General features: G+C 59.1%; 1 protein-coding gene across 1 annotated transcript; it reads left to right on the top strand.

Moving 5' to 3' along the window:
- Positions 1 to 628: 628 nt before the first annotated feature.
- On the top strand, positions 629 to 15,590 carry SLC43A1 (solute carrier family 43 member 1). Its single transcript, XM_075129219.1, has 15 exons — positions 629 to 966; positions 2,848 to 3,024; positions 4,297 to 4,480; positions 4,833 to 4,888; positions 5,435 to 5,511; positions 7,462 to 7,554; positions 7,753 to 7,886; positions 8,150 to 8,328; positions 10,887 to 11,033; positions 12,561 to 12,596; positions 13,092 to 13,230; positions 13,578 to 13,719; positions 13,884 to 13,957; positions 14,384 to 14,507; positions 15,396 to 15,590. Exons 2-15 carry the CDS (start codon positions 2,871 to 2,873, stop codon positions 15,588 to 15,590), a joined length of 1,734 nt encoding a protein of 577 aa, XP_074985320.1. The 5' UTR covers positions 629 to 966; positions 2,848 to 2,870.
- The last annotated feature ends 2,727 nt before the right edge of the window (positions 15,591 to 18,317 follow it).

The raw sequence follows: 18,317 nt of genomic DNA on the forward strand, positions 1-18,317 counted from the left end.
AGTTCACATGGAGCAGATATTTTCAGAGAACTACCATGATGACTCCAAGGTCTTCCTTGAGTGGTAACAACTAATTTAGACCCCATCATTTTGTATGTAGAATTGGGGTTATGTTTTCTGTGTGCATTACTTTGCATTTATCAACACTGAATTTCCTCCAATTCATTTTTTGCTTGTTTTTTCTTGAATTCATTCTTTTTCACCCATTCTTTCCTTCTTTAGTTTGTTCTTTCATTTCTTCTTTCATTCATTCTTTAATGCTTTCGCTCATTCTGTCTTTCCTCCTTCAATTTGTTCTTCGTTGCTGTTTTTTTCTTTAATTAATTTTTTCACTCATACATTCTTTCCTTCAGTTCATTCTTTTTTTCACGTTTTGTTCTTTCTTTAATTCATTCTTTTTGTAACTCACTCTTTCTTTCCCTCTCTAGTTTGTTCTTTCATTTCTTCTGCCTTTCATTCCTTCTTTAATTCTTTCACTGATTCTTTCTTTCCTCCTTCAATTCATTTTTTGGCTGTTCTTTTTTTAATTTGGTCTTTCTTTAATTCACTCTTTCTTTGCTCATTAGTTCTTTCATTCCTTCAGTCTTTCTTTAACTCATTCATTCTTTTATTCATTTTTCAATTCCCTCTTTATTTTGTTCTTTGCCTTTTTAGCTCCTTCATATTTCCTTATTCTTCTTATCCATCTCCTGGCTCTTGCTCTCTCTTTCTCAAACACATATGCAGAGTTGATGCCCTTATAAAGCAGACAGGCACATGCTCTTTTCACTTCCTGCACTGCTAGACACACACAAACGCTCTTCAACTCCGGAGCCGTTTGTAACCCCAGCTGTTAGCAAACAGCAGGCAAAAAAAACAACCCGCTTAGCCAGTGGCTTGAGGCAGAGGGAGAGTTTGCTCAACCTCTCCCTGCCCCGGGATCACCGAGCTGGGCCCCCCCCAGCCCCGACCCCTTTCTTCCGGAGGGTAAGTTTGGGTGGGAGGTGCCAAGGGGGAGCGGTGTGAGGGGAGGTGGTGGCTGGGGAGGGGGCCAGCTGGGCCAAGGGGACTGGAGTGTGTCACACGTGTGTGACTGGGGCAAAGCGATCGTTGTGCGGTCCACGTGGCAGGTCAGCCAGGCCGGGCCCAGCCCAGCCCTGTATTGACTCTGGGCTATTTTTGGGGAGGGGTAGTGCCATGTGGCTGGCTGTGCTGGAACAAGAAGAGAAGGTGAGGGGGACTCACGGAGGCTGCCGGGTGGCGGGAAGCCATGCTGAAGAGGATGCTTGAGTCGATTACAGAGCTGGGATGTTGGAGGGATACAGGGGCATTGGAGAGGAGACCCCTGCGATGGGGGTACCCCAGAGTGCTGCCAGAGAAGCCTGACATGAGAATCCTGGCAGCTGGGGAAGGCCTAGCACCTCCACTCCCGCCAGGGGGTTGTGGGACAGCCCAGGGGCAGGGCAAGCCCCTCAGGTACACGGGTTGGTCTAGGGGCTGATCTTCCCCCAGGGAACAAATCTTTGGCTGGATCCATCCCCCTGTAAGGGAGCGACAGGGCTCCTGGCTCTTCCCCCAGGGGGCTATTCCCCTTTGAAGCCATTTTCCCACCTAAATTCCTCTTTCTTAATGTTCTCTCATCCCACCTTTGGAGATTTGCAAACTCAACAGAGTTCCGAACATTTTGTCTCCCCTTGGAAATGAGCCCCGTGTAGGATCAGCCCCAGCACCAGGCCAAGGGCAAGCCTGGCTGGGATGGCGTGGTTTCCAGCCCCATGTTGCTCCGGCCTCTTCACTCCAGCTTCCAAACTTGTGCCTCATTTCGGGGAGCGCTGCCCCACTCCCCCACCTTGGTCTCTTTCAAAGTCTCTGCCCTCAGCCCCGGTGGGGGGGCGCCTGGCTTTGGGATCGGGTTGTTCCAACTGGATTGGCTGCTGCTTTCCCCAGTGCTTAATTTATGCCAGGGCTCAGCCCCGGCACCTCAGAGCTTGACAGATCATAGCCCCCACATTGCTGGGCTTGGCAGATCATAGCCCCCACACCTCTGAGTTTGCTGTGTCAGTTAAGAAAGCAAAACAATTGCTTGAGCCTGGCAACTCTTTCGTTACAAATCAAGCACTGGCTTTCCCATGTGAAATCCCGTGTTGGTATTTGAGAGTCACAGATCCCAAGGCCAGACCGGCCCACTGTGAACCGCTCGTCTGACCTCCAGCTGCCTTGACCGAGTCTGTGTTTGAAAGAGAGAGACCAGGTAGGTGAGGTAACCCCGCTCATTGGACCAACTTCTGTCCAGTTTTTCAGCTCTACAGAGACCAGCACAGCTACAACGACCCTGCAAACACTGCTGAGCTAGAGCAGATCTATAAAAACAGCCAGTCTCCATTTCCTGCCCAGGTGGACTAGCTCTCCCAGCCCTGGTGGGTATTTCCCTGGCCTGGCTCATAGCATCTGTTACTTTCAATAGGAGGAAGGATGGCCCAGTGGTTAGGGTGCTAGCCTGGGACTGAGTAGACCTAGGTTCAGTTCCTTGCTCTGCCACAGACGTGGGCAGGTCACTTGGCTTTTCTGTACCTCAGTTTTCCCCATCTGTACAAAATGGATAATTGGCCTGTCTGTGTGAGGCTACAAAGGCATTGAGGGGCTCAGACACTACAGGCCTGGTAAGTCTCTTTGACAGATGGATACTGTGCTGTTTACTCCCTCTTCCAGACTGGTACGGCAGAGGTTAAATAAGACCAGATCTCTGCAGCACCCCCCTCCTATGCTTTACCATTTATTTAGAGAGGGGAGGGGCAAGGAGAGAAAGTGGGAGCGGGCAAGCAGGGGACGGGAGGGGCAAAGAATGAGCCAGTCATTCTGTGTCCTCAGCCTGTGGCCCCAGTGGAGCCAGGATGGCGCTGACTCTGCAGCAGGCGTACCATCGGCGCTGGTGGATGGCATGCACCGCCGTACTGGAGAACCTCTTCTTCTCCGCCGTGCTGCTGGGCTGGGGCTCCCTGCTCATCATGCTCAAGCATGAGGGCTTCTACTCCCACATGTGCACAGGTGAGAGGGGAGGGGCCCAGGGAAAGTGAGTGGGGTTGAGTGAGAGAGTGGGAGGGACCAAGCTGGAGACGAGAGAGGAAGGTCAAAGAGAAAGTGGGAGGGGCCAAACATGAAAAAGGAAGGACAACAATAAAATGGGAGGGGCCAATCAGCAGAGGAGTGGGGGATGATATGAGGAATGGAGGGCAAAGGGAAGCAGTGGGAGTGGGCAATCCGAGGAGGAGCTGAGATGTGGACAGGTGTGGCCAAGCAGGGAACGGGTAGAGCCTGAGATGAGATGGGGCAGAGCTGAGATGGGGTGGGAGGAGCCACAGGAAGATGGTGGAATGGGGGAATGTGGGTGTGTTTGGGGCATGGCTGGGGCTCAGTCCCTGCCAGAGGCCCCACATAGCTGGGTTCCTCCCCAGATCAGCCGGGCTGGTTCTGGCCCCTCATTGCAGGCGGGCGGGCGGGCAGGCGGGCAGACCCGGCGGGGTGGATGGATCTGACAGGGTCTGGGTCCTCTGCCTGGCACGAGGCACAGCCAGCCAGACACAGCCCGGGGAGGCACAGACGGACCTGTGGGGGATTGACAGGCACCATGCCTCTGGCTCCTCCCACTGACCCCAGCTGCTTAGGGCCAGGCCAGGCCAGGCCCCCCTCAGTGGGCCCTGGGCACTGATGTACATGTCTGCCCTGTGCCAGGCTGTGCAGGGACACATCCTGCCTTGGCCCCCCTGACATTCACCCCATGGGGCTGCAGCATGCTTGTGGACAGGGTGACAGCAAGACCGGTGCTTGTCACAGACCCTGCCAGGCGTGATGCCGTACAGCATTCCTGAGCCAGGGCTGGGAGGCTGGAGACCCGCAGGGTCCACCTTCACTCCTGCCCCCAATGGGATCCTGCTCCCTGCATGGGAACCCCTGCCCCTCCCATCCCCCCTTGCCTCCTGTTTCCCCATGGGAACCCTGACCCTCCCCCTGACAGCCCCCTGCTCCCCCTTTGCCCCTTATCCCCCATAGGGCCCCCTCAACCCTCATAGAGACTCTGTTGCCCCCATTGAGAGTTCTGCTCTCAACAGTTGAAACCTCTTGCCTCCTGTTCCCCCACTGAGAGCTTTCCTGCCCCGCATGAGCCTTCTTGCTCCCTGACGAGACTCTGTGCTCCCCCCCAAATAGCTTCCGCCAGGGGCCCCTGTCTCAGTCATGGAGTGAGAGGTGGGTACGGCCCTGGGGCAAGGGGGGTCAGGGTGAGTGGGGGGGGGGCTGGTCTGACACTGCAAATGTCCCCAGGTGAAAACGGAACCAACGGCTCGGCTCTGGAGCTGCCCCCCAACCACTGGCCTAGCTGCGTGGAGCAGGAGGAGATGCTGAACCTGGGCTTCACCATCGGGTCCTTCCTGCTAAGCGCTGCCACCCTGCCCCTGGGGGTGCTCATGGACCGTCTGGGGCCCCGGCCCCTCCGCCTCCTCGGCAGGTGCGGGGGAGTCTGGGGGTCAGGAACCCCCTGGGTGGGGGTTGTGTGGAAGCGGGGCCCATGGATTGGGAGCTGTGGCCCTGAGGAAACAGGGCTGGGTCCTAAGATGGGAGAAGTGGCTGGGACAAGGTAAATGGAGGGGGAGGTGTCTACTGGGGATGTCCCAAGGTGGGGGGTGCAGGAGGTGCCCATGGGGGAGGCTTGGTCCTGTCGGGGGGGGGCTCAGGGATATGCTTAGGGTGGCTAGATCTCAAGGTTGGGGGCACTGTGGGAGATGGCCATGGGGATGGAGGGATCCCAGGGTTGGGGAAGGGCCATAGGGGATGCTGATTACTACCCTGTGTCCCTGTAGTTTCAGCTTTGCTGTCTCCTGTGCTGTGATGGCCCTGGCTGCCTACAACCCCCCAGGTGAGGTGAGGGCCCCTTCCCACAGCTCCCCACCCCTCTGTCTCCCCAACCTGTTTCCTGAAGCCGATCCATATCTCCACTGACACAGTCCCCCCATCTCCACTGCTTATCTTGCTTTCTGCCGTCCCCTAGTCTCCCAGCCCTGCGCTTCTCTGCTCCCCAGTCTCCCAATACCCCAGCCCTGTGCTCCTCTGCTCTGCCATGCCCCAAACACCCAGCTCTGTGCCCCTCTGCTCTCCCATCTCCCCAAATCCCCAGCCCCGCACTCCTCCGCTCTCCCGTCATAGAATCATAGAATATCAGGGTTGGAAGGGACCTCAGGAGGTCATCTATTCCAACCCCCTGCTCAAAGCAGGACCAGTCCCCAATTTTTGCCCCAGATCCCTGAATGGCCCCCTCAGGGATTGAACTCACAACCCTGGGTTTAGCAGGCCAATGCTCAAACCACTGAGCTATCCCTCCCCCAGCCCTGTGCTCCTCTGCTCTCCCGTTTTTCAAGTTCTCCAGCTCAGACTCATCTACTCTCCCCATCTCTCTCTCCCCCAGTTCTCTCCCCACTGATTTTCCTCGGCCTGTCCCTGAATGGCTTCGGGGGTATCTGCCTGACATTCACCTCGCTGACGGTGAGTGTGGGATCTGTGCCCCCCTGGGAAGAGGGGCTGTGCTTGTCCCTGTGGGGCAGGAGGGAGTGCTGAGCCCCTTGGGAAGGCTGGCTGGGGGGAGCAGAGGGGAGGAAGAGGTAGCATGCCAGCCCTCCCCAGGGGCACAAAATATCTTTGGTCCCAAGGCTCCCCCTTTGATGCCCACAGGGGTCAGTGCCCTGGTCTCCTCCCAGGTCTTGCCATGGGGGCCTGAACCCCACAGCTGAGTACCGAGGAGGCAGGTGGTGTGACAGGACCCTGGCCTGGAGTCACATGGCAGGGGAGTGACTAGCTCCCCTGCCTGTTTTTGGGTCTCCACGACTCCCTGCTGTGCTGTGCCCTGCCCCGCTGAGGAGGCCTGTGCCCAAGAATGGAGGCGTCACAGCTCACTCAGCCACTCCTGCCCCATGTGAGGTTTGGTTCAGGAGCGTGGCGAAGCACCCAGCTTTCAGGGTGGGGCCCAGCCTGGGTCCCCAGTGTGTGTGTGTGTGTGGGGGGGGGGTGCGAAACGTCGTGCTCACTGGCAGGGGGCTCTGTGCTGTCTCTCGCCATCTCCCAGGCTCAGCATGCTCTCCCCTCATTGCTTCGGGCTGATGTGCCACTCGCCTGCCTTCCACGTCCACGGCTCCCATCGCTCTGGGCCAGGCTCTGAGCCATCTGCCTCCTGGCTTCCTCTGCATGGGCCCGACTGGTGGCTTGTCCGGTGGGGCAGGGGCACTGACCCGGCACCCAGCGTGGCTGGGTGGGGCTGGTTGCCCTGTGGGGTGGGGACAGGGCCAAGCTCTGAGCCTGGCACAGGAGGGCCTTGTGCGCCCGCTTGGGTCAGGTGGCAGCTGGGGCTGTGTTCGCCCCATGCTGAATGCTCCTGTCTGTGTTGGTTTCTGGGGGGTGCGCAGCTGGGCACTGCGGTTCTGGGCACACAGAGAAGGCCGGTTGGCGGGAATGTCACTGCAGGGTTTCCATTGGGGGCGGGGCTGGGTCCCCAGTTGGTGGAACTGGTCTGGGGTGTTCTTGGGGGCCATATCCACATGCCAGCTGCCAGCATGAGCCCGCATGCTGCCCTCTCTGTGATGGGGTCTGACCTGGGGGTTGTGCACACGCTGCATGCAGCACTCTGAGCAGGGAAGTGTGCCAGCATTGGGTGCCAGCGAGCCCTCAAGGCTGGGCTGCCAGGTGACCTTGGCAAAGGGATGGGAACTGCTCTATATGGTCAGGGCAGAGCAGAGTGGGCAGTGCTGCAGCCTCTGGCATGGGGCACTGCCTGGGTCAGGGGAGGGGAATCTCTCCATCCAGCATATGAGGGGTTACACACTCCCCACCCCTGTGGGGTCATGTTGCATCTTGGCACAGGCACAGCCCCCCCCCACACCTGCCAGCAGTCACGTGATCTGGGCAGGTAGCTGGGCAGCCAATAGGAAGGCAGGATCGTGGGGCACACCCCCTTGCTGAGGGGATGGGAGGCAGGGCACGTGTTGGAGCTGGGCTAGGGCCCCAACCACGTGCTGGCCTGTTTACTAAACCAAGGTGCCCTGCTGCTTGCAGCTGTATCTGTGGGAGGGGAAGAACAGCCCTGATCCCCTCCCCCATGGGGCCCCCGACACTGTCCAGAGTTGGGATCCAGCCCTAACCCTCCCCCATGGCACCCTAACCCTGTATCTAGGATCCCTCCCCAGGGGGAATCCAGGTCTCCTGTCCCCTTCCCCCACCCGCTGCTCCCCTAGTGAGACACCCCCCTCAGCGGGGGTCAAAGGGAAACGGCTACCCCAGGCCTGAGGAGAGGTGGGCCCCTCAGGGAAAGTGGGCCTGAGCCGGGCCCGGGGAGGGGCCTGCAGCAGGGAGAAGTGGTGTCCATGGGCTGGAGGGGGAGGGAGCTGTCCCCCACCCCCCCGTGCCTCTCCCCCCACTAACCTCTCTGCTCTGTGTCCTCCCCAGCTGCCCAACATGTTTGGGAACCTGCGCTCCACCTTCATGGCGCTGATGATTGGCTCCTACGCCTCCTCGGCCGTCACCTTCCCCGCAGTCAAGGCAGGTTCAACCCCCTCTTCCTGGCCTAGAGCAGTGGGTGGCCTGGGCTGCTGGACTGGGGGGCTCACAGAGAGCTATCAGCACCCCTGGGTTACGTGGGGAGAAATCAGGGGTATCGGGGTGACCCCTGCCCAAGAGGCCATCCAGATCCTCCCTGTCCACATCCGCCCCCCTAACCTCCTGCTCCCCTGTTCCCAGCTGATCTACGACGCTGGCGTCTCCTTCATTGCCATTATGCTGACCTGGTCAGGCCTGGCCTGCCTCATCTTCCTCAACTGCCTGGTCAACTGGCCCAAGGAGTCCTTCCCGGCACCCGAGGAGGCGAACTACACGTGAGTGAGGGTGGGGGAGCTCCAGCCTTTCCCAGCAGGGGGCGCTGTAGGGAGCAGAGCGGGGGCACTGGCTGTGGGGGGAGCTCCCGGCTACTCCAGCTTCAGCTTCTCCTACCAGGTGTTAGTGGCAGGTCTCCCCTAGCAGGCGGCGCTATGGGGACAGTGGCCGGTCTCCCGCAGCAGGGGGTGTAATGGGGGGCAGTGGTAGGTCTCCCCCAGCAGGGGGCGCTGGTTCTCCTCTCACCCCCCCTTTTCTGGGTCAGGAAGAAGATCAAGCTGAGCCGGCTGGCACTGGATCACAGGGTGACAGGCGATCGGTTCTACACCCATGTCACCACCGTGGGGCAGCGCCTGAGCCAGAAGGGGCTGTGCCTGCAGGAGGGCAAGGAGCTTTGCCCATCCACGCAGGACCTGTGCCATGGGGCCACGATGCCTGCCGAGTGTGAGTGCCAGCTGGACCCAGCCTGGGGTGGCCCCAGCACCCATGGGGGAAGATCTCAGGGTACCTTGCAGAGGGCAGGGTCTCTGGGTGAGGGAAGTCCTGCTGCAGCGCTCCCTGCTGGGCTGTGTGCGCCCCGGGTGGGCAGGGTTTGGGGGCTGCTGGGCTTCCCCAGAGTGTGTGGGGGGGAGGTTCAAGGTGTTAAGGGGGAAGGGCTTTGCCAAGGTGGGAGGCAGCGCTTTCTGAGGACGGCAGTATGACAGGGCCACCCAAGAGTGTCTGAGGGTCTGACACCCCCACGGGGAGCAGTGTGTGTGAAGGGGTTCTGTCAGGCTGGGGGGTGCGGGCGGGTGCGGGGCTCTCCCAGGCTGCGGCTACAGGAAACTGTAGGGAGTTGCAGGGCTCTCCCAGGCTAGGATTGCATGGGGGTGCAGTGCAGGCAGGGCCAGATTAACCTTTTGTGGGCCCAGCACCCAAACATATCTGTAGGCCCCCATGAAGGCAATGGAGCATGGCGCGGGGAGGTCAGTCCCTAGAGTAAGGCCAGCCATGGGCAATGGGACATGGCATGGCAGGGGCGGCCCTGCTCCGCCCAGCCCAGTGCGAGGGCACTATTTACAAACCAGCAGTTGCCAAGCGCACAGTGGCCTGCCTGGCCCTGTGCTGCCAGCATACCCCTTTTCCTCGTGGGGCGGGCCCATGCTGTGCCACACAGCCCCCCCCCCCAACCAACACTTCCCGACTCCCTATGGCCAGGGCTCCCCTGGATCCACTATGCCCAGTGCCCTCTCCACCCCTCCATAAATGCACAGCGCCTTGCACAACACCACCCCTGCCCAGAACCCCATCACAAGTGCCCTGCACCCCCCGTAGAACCCCCACTCCTAGTGCCCCAACACACACATCTTCCCTGCCCCCTTACAGCCCAGCACCGCCACAGAGAGAGACCCACTCCCCCACGCCCTGCCTTCTGGCCGCGCTCACCGGCTCTGCTGGGAGGTGGCTGTCTGCCAGGCTGAACTGTCAGCTCAGCCAGAGCTGGTCCCAGGTCCGGGAATCGCTCTGGCCCCTTGGGAGTGGCGCGATCAGCCAAACAGGACCTGCCCCGGCTGGGCTCCCTGAGGACCCACTTGCCTGGAGAGGCCCGCCAGACCCCCTCTCCCCACCACTGTCATCCCCCCGCACCGGCTGAGACCTGAGACTGGCCAGGCTTTTGGACCAGTCCCAGGCGGCTCAGCTGTGGGGAGACATGCGGGGCCCCACAGGTGGTGGGAAGCAGAGACTGCTCGGAGCCAGAGATGCACTGGAGGCCAGCCGGGGGCAGAGAGAAGCAGGGGGCTGGGGATGAGGATGGAGAGGAGCCCTCGGCCAGCCAGTGGGCAGGCTGAAATGAGCAAGTGGTGGGCAGGGAGCCAGTGGGGTCTCGGGGCACAGTGCAAATGGAGCAGGCCAGGGCCCCTTCTGAGCATGGGCCCGGCTCCATTGTAAACCCAGCACTGAGTGCAGGGCTCTCCCAGGCTGGAGGGTGCAGGGGTTGTAGTGCAGGGCTCTCCTAGGCTGGGGGTACAGGGCACCGTAGGGAGGTGCAGGACTCTTCCAGCCTGGGAGGTGCCAAGCTCTAACAGGCTGGGTGCTGCAGGGGCTCTCCCAGGCTGGGAGGTGCAGCCTGGGGCAGCAGGTGGTGTGTGCGTGGGGCTTCCCCAAGCTGTGTGTGGGTGGTGCCAGCTATGCCCCCAACCTGCCAATTTATGGCCCGGCAGCTGCTCCGCGCAAGGCTAGGTACCTCCTGCATCAGGCAGTGACTCTGCAGGCCAAGGGGTGCTGCCTGGGTGTCTGGCTCCACCTGCTGGAGGGATCGGGGAGCCTGACCTTCCCTGGCCATATGCCAGACGCCGATAAGTTGCGCTGGGTTCTGCCTGCGGGATCTGGGGCGGCCCTAACCCACAGGGGGAACGGAGCATGCTGTCACCCACGCGGCCAGCCTCCTGCGCAGCTGCTAGACTGGGCTCAAGGTGGGAGAGAACCCAGGAGTCCTGGCTCCAACAACACCCTCCCCCCCCCCCCCCCCCCCAACCACTAAATCCCACTGACCTACCAAAGCTGGGCTACAACCAGGAGTCCTGACTTCCACCCTGTAACTAGACCCCACTCCTCCCTCTCACAGAGCTGGGAGTAGAAGCCAAGAATCCAGCAGTTTTGAGATTCACCTTTCCCACATACGAGAGAAGAGGTGGGCTGTGACAGACACCCCTGTCTGTTTGTAGGGGGGTGATGGGGGCTGCGGTGAGGAGAGCATGGGAATGACTCTGGCTGAGGCTGTTGGGGGGATGGGGGCTGCGGTCAGGGGAGCGTAGGGATGACTCTGGGTGAGGCTGTTGGGGGGGACGGGAATTGCGGTGAGGGGAGTGTGGGGATGGCTCTGGCTGAGGCTGTTGCGGTGATGGTGTCTCTGATGGTGGGTACTATCATGTCTGGTGGAGGAGATGTGGGGGTTGTCTGGGGCAGACAGTGACATCTCCTCCTTGCCTTCTCCCTGCCCCTGCCCCCGCCCCCACCTGCAGACTTGATCCCCTTCCGCCGCAGTGTCTGCTCCCCCATCTTCCTGTGGAGCCTGATCACCATGGGCATGACCCAGCTGCGCGTCATCTTCTACATGGCAGCGATGAACAAGATGCTGGAGTTCCAGGTGACAGGCGGCGGCCAAGACGGTGAGGGGAGCAGAGGGGTGCGGTGGGGTGTCATGGATCCACAGGCTCTGCTCTGCTCCATGCCCAACCTCTCACCAGTCCGTGGCCCCCAAGGCCCCACCTCGTTCCACAGGGGCAGGCCCATGGCCTCTAGGGCCCCAGCAAGCCCTGTCTGTCTCCGTGGCTCCCTGCAGCGAATCCAGCTGAGCCAGTCCCCTGCGGGAGGTTTGTGCCCTTCGGGGCGCTGTACTGTCAGTGATATCTGCAGCGACAGCAGCAGCCTTCCCAGGCACGGGGGAACAGCGTATTACCCGCCTGCCCATGGCATCGGAAAGGCCTTGGGTTAGCACAGAGAGGCAAAGGTTGAGCTATAGTCCAGCCTGGCCAGCGCCGGTGCAATTAGCCAGCCAAGCTGTTATGGCCTCGATCTCCATCTGGCTCCTTGTCAGCCCCGAGGCCTGGCCACCAGCCTCCTTTCCCCTTTGTTCTCCCGCTGGGGCCTTTGCGCTGCTTCCCATCTGAGGGCCAGGGGAATATCTCCCTCCTCCTGGCTGGTGGCTGCTGGGGTGAACAGCCCGGTCATTGGGGTTCTCGCTCTCTTGCTGGATTCTCCATTGATGTGGGTTGGTTTTCGCCAGTCCTTTGCCTACCCTTTGTACCACCCCAGCCAGCCACGGGACACACACACACCTCATGGTTCTTGCTCTGCCCCAAGAACAGCTGGTTAATCCTTTGTACTCCTGTGCAGAGTAATCAAAGCACAGGGAAACTGTGGCATGCATAGGGCTCATAAACATAGTACAAAATTTCCACTTGGTCACAAGGGGACATAGGCCAGGTGGAGGCGTTAGGTGGGGGCCTGCTCTCATGGACCCACAGGGTGCGTACTGTGCCCTGTCGTTTCCCCTGTCCCTCGGAGGAGCCCCACAGAGGGCCCCACTCTTCCTTAATGGCCAGTCACGCGGCCTCCCTGCCTCTTGGATCCACCGGGAGCTCTGTTCAGTGAGGCCGCGCAAGCCAGGCTTCTGGCCACAGACACATCCACTCTTCGTGCCAATGTGATTTTCAGCACAAACCTGCCCTAACTCTCAGCCCAGCTGGCTCTCAGTTTGTTGTCCAAGGGCTGAGTTTGTCCATCCACCTGCAGGAGGATCCCAGGGATCGCTGGGGCTCCCACTGGCTTTACAGACCCTCAATCGATGTGGAGCCAGGCCCCAGGCTGTTATGGGACCCAACACCTCCTGCCCCCAGAACCTCTTTTAATCCTTTTGTGCCCACAAGTAGCAAGGCAAAATACAGAGGGAAACTGAGTCATGCATAAAAATATCTCAGAAAATCATCACTTCATCACAGGAGGGCATAGAGCACAGAGGGAGCTGTGTGTGTGGGGAGTTGGGGTAGGAGGGGGAGGCAGAGGCCAGCAGGAGGAGCTGGGTATGGGTGTGGGGAGGAGAAGATGTTGGAGGGACATAAGCTAAGATGAGGGAGGGGACCTTCTCTCCAGGCCCTTTATCCCCTGTCTGTGTCTCTCTCCCTCGTTGACTCTAGTGCCGGAGGAGCGGATGGAGCAGGCCGAGGACACAGGTAGGAGCGCCTGGGGGGTAGCCAAGGCCAGCCCTGCCCCCTGCCCTTCCAGCCTTGCTAGCCAGGCCGGGGTGGAGAGAGAGGCAGTGCTGTGGAGCATCCCAGAGTCCTGTCCCTGGCCCCAGCTCTGGCAAGTTATGGAGCTGCCAAGAGACTGGGGAGCCCCAGTCCACAGTGGGGCAAAAAGTGGAAGTGGGGTCTCCCACATGGGGTGGCCGATGCACTGATGCCCTCCCCAGGTGATGTGTGGGCGGAGCCTGCAGGCAGGGTTCTCCCCTATAGGGCAGAAGGATGGGGTCTGGGTGTGGTGTTCTCCCCCTGATGGGGAAGGGCATGGGCATAAGGGTCTCCTCCCTGATCAGGGACTGGGGGTGGGGACTGGGCACAGGGGTCTCCGCTCTGATGGGCGTGGGGACAGGGCCTGGGAGTCTCCGTGGCAGTGGGGTTGGGGGCGGGGCCTGGGCACCGAGTTCTCACAGTCTCCCTGATGGACAGTTGGGTTCTACGCCTCCGTCTTCGGGGTCATGCAGCTGCTCTGCCTCGTCACCTGCCCCTTCATCGGCTACGTGATGGACTGGCGCATGAAGGACTGTGTGGACGGGCCGCTGGGCATGGGTGCCATCACAGCAGCTGGGTGAGAGTGTGTACCCGGAGCATGGACCCTGCTGAGGGGCTGGGAGTGTGAATCCTGGCACTAGTCCCTCGGGGTGCAGACCCAGCTTGGGGGCCTGGGGGTGCGAATCCTGGTGCTGGTGCCCCAGGGCGCAGACCTTAGTGGGGCTGCTGGGGGGTGAATCCTGGCGCTCATGCCCAGGGGCATGGACTCTGCTGAGGAAGCTGGGGGGTGAATCCTTGCACTGGTGCCCCGGGTCATGGACCCTGCTGGGGGGACGGGTGTGTGTATGTGTGAATCCTGGTGCTCATGCCCCAGGGCGCTGACCCCGCTGGGCTGGCTGGTGACTCTTCCCCTGCCGTTCCCAGCGCCAGGGCTGAGAAGTCACCTGCTAGGCCCCGTTACCGCAAGATCCAGAAGCTCACCAACGCCATCCGGGCCTTCACCTTCACCAACCTGCTGCTGGGGGGCTTTGGGGTCACCTGCCTCATCAACAACCTACCTCTGCAGGTACCGCTGGCACTCTGCCCTGCTCCCTCCCACCTCATGGCCCGCCAGAGCTGGTGCCGCACTGAGTCTCCTGACCTTTCCCATTGTGCCCCAGGCCCAATGGTCATTGTCTGCTGCTGATCCCCCGTTCTGATGCCCCCATCTCTCTCTCTCTCTCTCTGCAGTTTTTGACCTTTGTCCTTCACACCATGGTGCGAGGCTTTTTCCACTCCGCCTGCGGGGGTCTCTACGCAGCTGTGTGAGTCGCCCCCCCCCAGCTCCGCCCCGACCTTCCTGCATACCCCACCACACCCAGTCCTGGAGCACTGGCTGGGGATGCCCACAGGGGCATGACCCAGTAGCTGGGGACCCCGTCTCCCTCCCTCCTTAATCTTCCTGGGGGTCCAAGCCCAGCTGGCTAAGGTTGATGGAGTTCGGTGTGGGTTAGTCGTTCTTGATGGCCAAATATATGGGGGGAGGGATACAAACCAGCTGGGATGTGGGGCAGGCGGGAGGGGAGATGGGGGGTTGCCCCCTTGAGTCCTCTCATTCTCCTGTCTGCTGGGGCCAAGGGGAGAGGTTTGGGGGTCACTAATCAAGGGGGCGTCACTCCTAGGACTTTGGTTACCCGGAAGGAGCGCCAGGTGGGCAGAGCCCTCACTGGCCGCTTGGCCTGTGGTTGCAGGTTCCCGTCCAGTCACTTTGGCACTCTAACTGGCCTGCAGTCGCTGATCAGCGCCGTCTTTGCTCTGCTGCAGCAGCCACTCTTCATGGTTGTGGTGGGGCCCCTGGCCGGCGACCCCTTCTGGGTAAGTGAGAGGGCCATGACCCGGGGCCAACCCTGTCCTGGGATCCCCTTCCCACAGGCCTCAGGCTGGGGAGCCCCCGCCCCCTCCCCCACCCCCACCCCATGGAGCTAGCATACGGCAAGGGGGCAGGGCAATACCAGTTCCTGACCCCACCCCCAAGGGCTTAGACTCTGCCCTGCTCTGGGGCTGATCCACCAAGGGGTGAGGGAGGCTGGGGCGGGGGGTTGGATCTGGTGCCCTTTCCCCTGGCTGGGCAGGGGGCTCTGTGGAGCACCTGGCCCCGTTAGACCAGAGGTTGCCATTTGCCCCAGTTGAATGCATTAGCTGACACTGGAGAGGTGAGGGGTGGGGCTAGACCCAGGCTCCTCCTACCATCCTGGAAGGGGCCACAGGGACCTCCCTGCCCTTGGAGAAAAGGAGCATCTTTTGGTATACTGGGTGGAAGGAACAGGATGGCTCAGGGAAGAGGGGAATGGGACATAGGGCCTTTCCCTTCTACGAGGCACTGGCTCTGATCTGACCCCAGGATGGGGTCACTGACTGGCTTGGGGGGTAAGACCCAGAGTCTTTGCCCTCTAGGGAGTGCTGGCCCCTGCGCCTGGCTGGCTTGGAGTGGGACAGTCCCTGGTGGGGCAGGTGCCTGTGTCCAGATTGGCAAAGCTGCCCAGTTGGCACTAAAAAGGTCTTGCCCCCCCCAGGGGAGGAGTGCAGGGCTGTGGAGCGGGCCCCTTTCCCAGCATGCCGTGCAGTTAATAGGGGGTGGAGAAGGAACATATTTTGGTGGCTGAATCACTGAGTGGGTAGCTCAGCTGTGAGATGAAATCACTGATTTTCCCCCCCCCTCCAAATCTCTCCCACTTGCTTTGCACCCCCCCCTCCTCCCCGCAGGTCAATTTTGGCCTCCTGATCTTCTCTCTCCTGGGCTTTCTGCTGCCTCTCTACCTCTGCTACTTCCGGCGCACCCTGCTCCAGGACCAGACGACGCTCAGAGAGATCCCGGACCTGGCTGAGAGTGCCCAAGTCAAACTCCAGGACGGCGTGGCCCTCAATGGCATGCTGAGCGCTGATGACACTGAGGCATAGGGGGGGCTGGAGAACGGGGGGGGGGGCGGGGGGGAGAGCGTGGGTGACATAGAACAAAATGCCAGATCCGCTCATCAGACGATTGCCGAACAGATGGGATGAGACACTAAGAGCAGGAAAAAGAAACACTTGTAGGTTTCAATACGCGGGAGCCATGGAAATAGCCGAGCTGCGTCGAATTTCTAATAGTTTTTTTTATATATATCTAGAGAGAGAGAGAGAGAGATCTATATATTTTTGCAGTGAACTTTATAAAGCTCTATGGCTGTAAATAGCTAACCAAAGATCGGGGTGCACTCCTAAGCCCCAAATCAGGACGCGCCTTCCCATAAAGATCTGCCCCATGGAAAGGGGTGCTGGATCAGGGCATTCAGGATAATAATTTCTAGCACTTACCTAGCCACTTTCATCTGTCAAACTGATGGGTGAGTATCAGAATTCCCCTCCTCCCCCCATGTTATAGATGGGGAAACTGTGTAGCTGCCAGGTCCTGGGTTTGAATCACAACTTCCCCCTCTCTGCCCTGCCTGACTGAGCCTTCACCTATCTGCTAACATGGAGGGGTCAAAAAGTTTCCTCACCCTGCTAGGATGTCCCTCATTGGCTCACACTGGGTTGTTGATAAAGTTTCTTTTAAAACAAATGAAAGGAAGTATTTCTCCACACAACACACAGTCAGCCTGCTGGAACTCTGCCAGAGGATGTTGTGAAGGCCAAGACTAACAGGGTTAATAAAAAAAGAACTAGATAAATTCATGGAGGGTAGGTCCATCAATGGCTATTAGTCAGAATGGGTAGGGATGGTGTCGCTAGCCTCTGCTTACCAGAAGCTGGGAATGGGCAGCACAGGGACTGTCCAGATGTTTAGGTCTTTGTCCCGCATTCCGACCGATGCACGGTGGGGACGCCATTTGTCCTGATATTGCGGCTTAGGCCGCTCTGGCGTTTTTTTTTTGCTTCATCAACTCCGGCCGCTTTTTTTTTTTTTTTTTTTGCTTCCCCCATGTGTCCCGATATTTTCTTCATTTCATCTGGTCACCCTAGGGCAGCAGGAGATGGATCACTTGATGGTTACCTATTCTGTTTTGTGTCCAGTTTTGGGCCTCACACTACAAGAAGGATGTGGATAAATTGGAGAGAGTCCAGCGAAGGGCAACAAAAATGATTAGGGGTCTGGAACACATGAGTTATGAGGAGAGGCTGAGGGAGCTGGGATTGTTTAGCCTGCAGAAGAGAAGAATGAGGGGGGATTTGATAGCTGCTTTCAACTACCTGAAAGGGGGTTCCAAAGAGGATGGCTCTAGACTGTTCTCAATGGTAGCAGATGACAGAACGAGGAGTAATGGTCTCAAGTTGCAGTGGGGGAGGTTTAGATTGGATATTAGGAGAAACTTTTTCACTAAGAGGGTGGTGAAACACTGGAATGCGTTACCTAGGGAGGTGGTAGAATCTCCTTCCTTAGAGGTTTTTAAGGTCAGGCTTGACAAAGCCCTGGCTGGGATGATTTAACTGGGAATTGGTCCTGCTTTGAGCAGGGGGTTGGACTAGATGACCTTCTGGGGTCCCTTCCAACCCTGATATTCTATGATTCTATGATTCTGTTCATTCCCTCTGGGGCACCTGGCACTGGCTGCTGTCAGAAGACAGGATACGGGACTAGATGGACCTTTGGTCTGACCCTGTATGGCCACTCTTATGTTCTCTTCTAGGATGTCCCCTGTCTGCCAAAGCTAGGGTGTCAATAAAGCTTTCTGTTTCTTCTAGGACATCCTCTATCTGCCAATGCAGGGTGCTGATTAAGTTTCCCCTCCCTTCTCAGGCCACTCCACACCAAGATACCCTCTATCTGCTAACTCTGGGATGTTGATCAAGTTTCCTTCTGTTATAGACACACTCTTGTCTCCTGACACTGGAGTGTTGATCAAGTTTCCCCTCCCCTATTTTATAAGCTATCTCGCTGTGTATGGTGGCTGTGGATCCCACCCCACCCCAGCAGAACCAGTCCCTGGGAGGTGTCTGGGGTGAGTGGCTGCCGGGTGCATATTTCTCAGGTACTCCTATTCATCTCTTATTTGGGAGAGAGCAAACGTCCATGTCCACAAATAGTACTAAGGGTGGATCAGATCCAACAGTGGGTTCTGAGTCCGGCTGCGGCCTTCTCGGGGGATGGGTGCAGGCGCTGGGTTGGCAGTACTGAAGGGAGGTGCTTGAAATCACAGGCTATCTCTGTCATTCCGGGCAGCGTTGGGGAGCAACCACAGTTGGCCACCTTCCAGTGACATCCATGGAGGCGTTGCATCCATTCTCTGTGGTGCTGCATCCCCTTCCCGGGGGCCAGCAAAGGGGTTGGCCAGGAAGAGGTGGGAATGGGCCCCTGCCCCCCTCCTCTCTGTAAGCCCCACTGTCTCTCTCCTCCCCCATCGCTGGTGCTCCACAGCCGGGGGGGGGGGGGATTTAATTTATTGTTCTGCTCATATGTTTCAGAGGAAATAAAAAGGCAAATATGAGGCCTGGTGGTGATTGTGTCTAGGGGATCTGGGCCCCACCCCAGTGATATCCCATCTCTCTTGGGGCTTCCAGGAATCTCAGGACAAGGCTCCTCGGGAGGTGGCATCTAAGGAACAGGGGCTCAAGTCTTGCCCCAGATCAAAAACGGGCCAAGAGGCAGGAATCGGAGAGCAAGATCATCCTGGCAGCGGGTTAATGCCAGGTCTGCTGGCTCTGCAC

The sequence above is a fragment of the Caretta caretta genome, chromosome 6, assembly GCF_965140235.1.
Source record: "Caretta caretta isolate rCarCar2 chromosome 6, rCarCar1.hap1, whole genome shotgun sequence".
In the NCBI taxonomy this organism is placed as follows: domain Eukaryota; kingdom Metazoa; phylum Chordata; order Testudines; family Cheloniidae; genus Caretta; species Caretta caretta.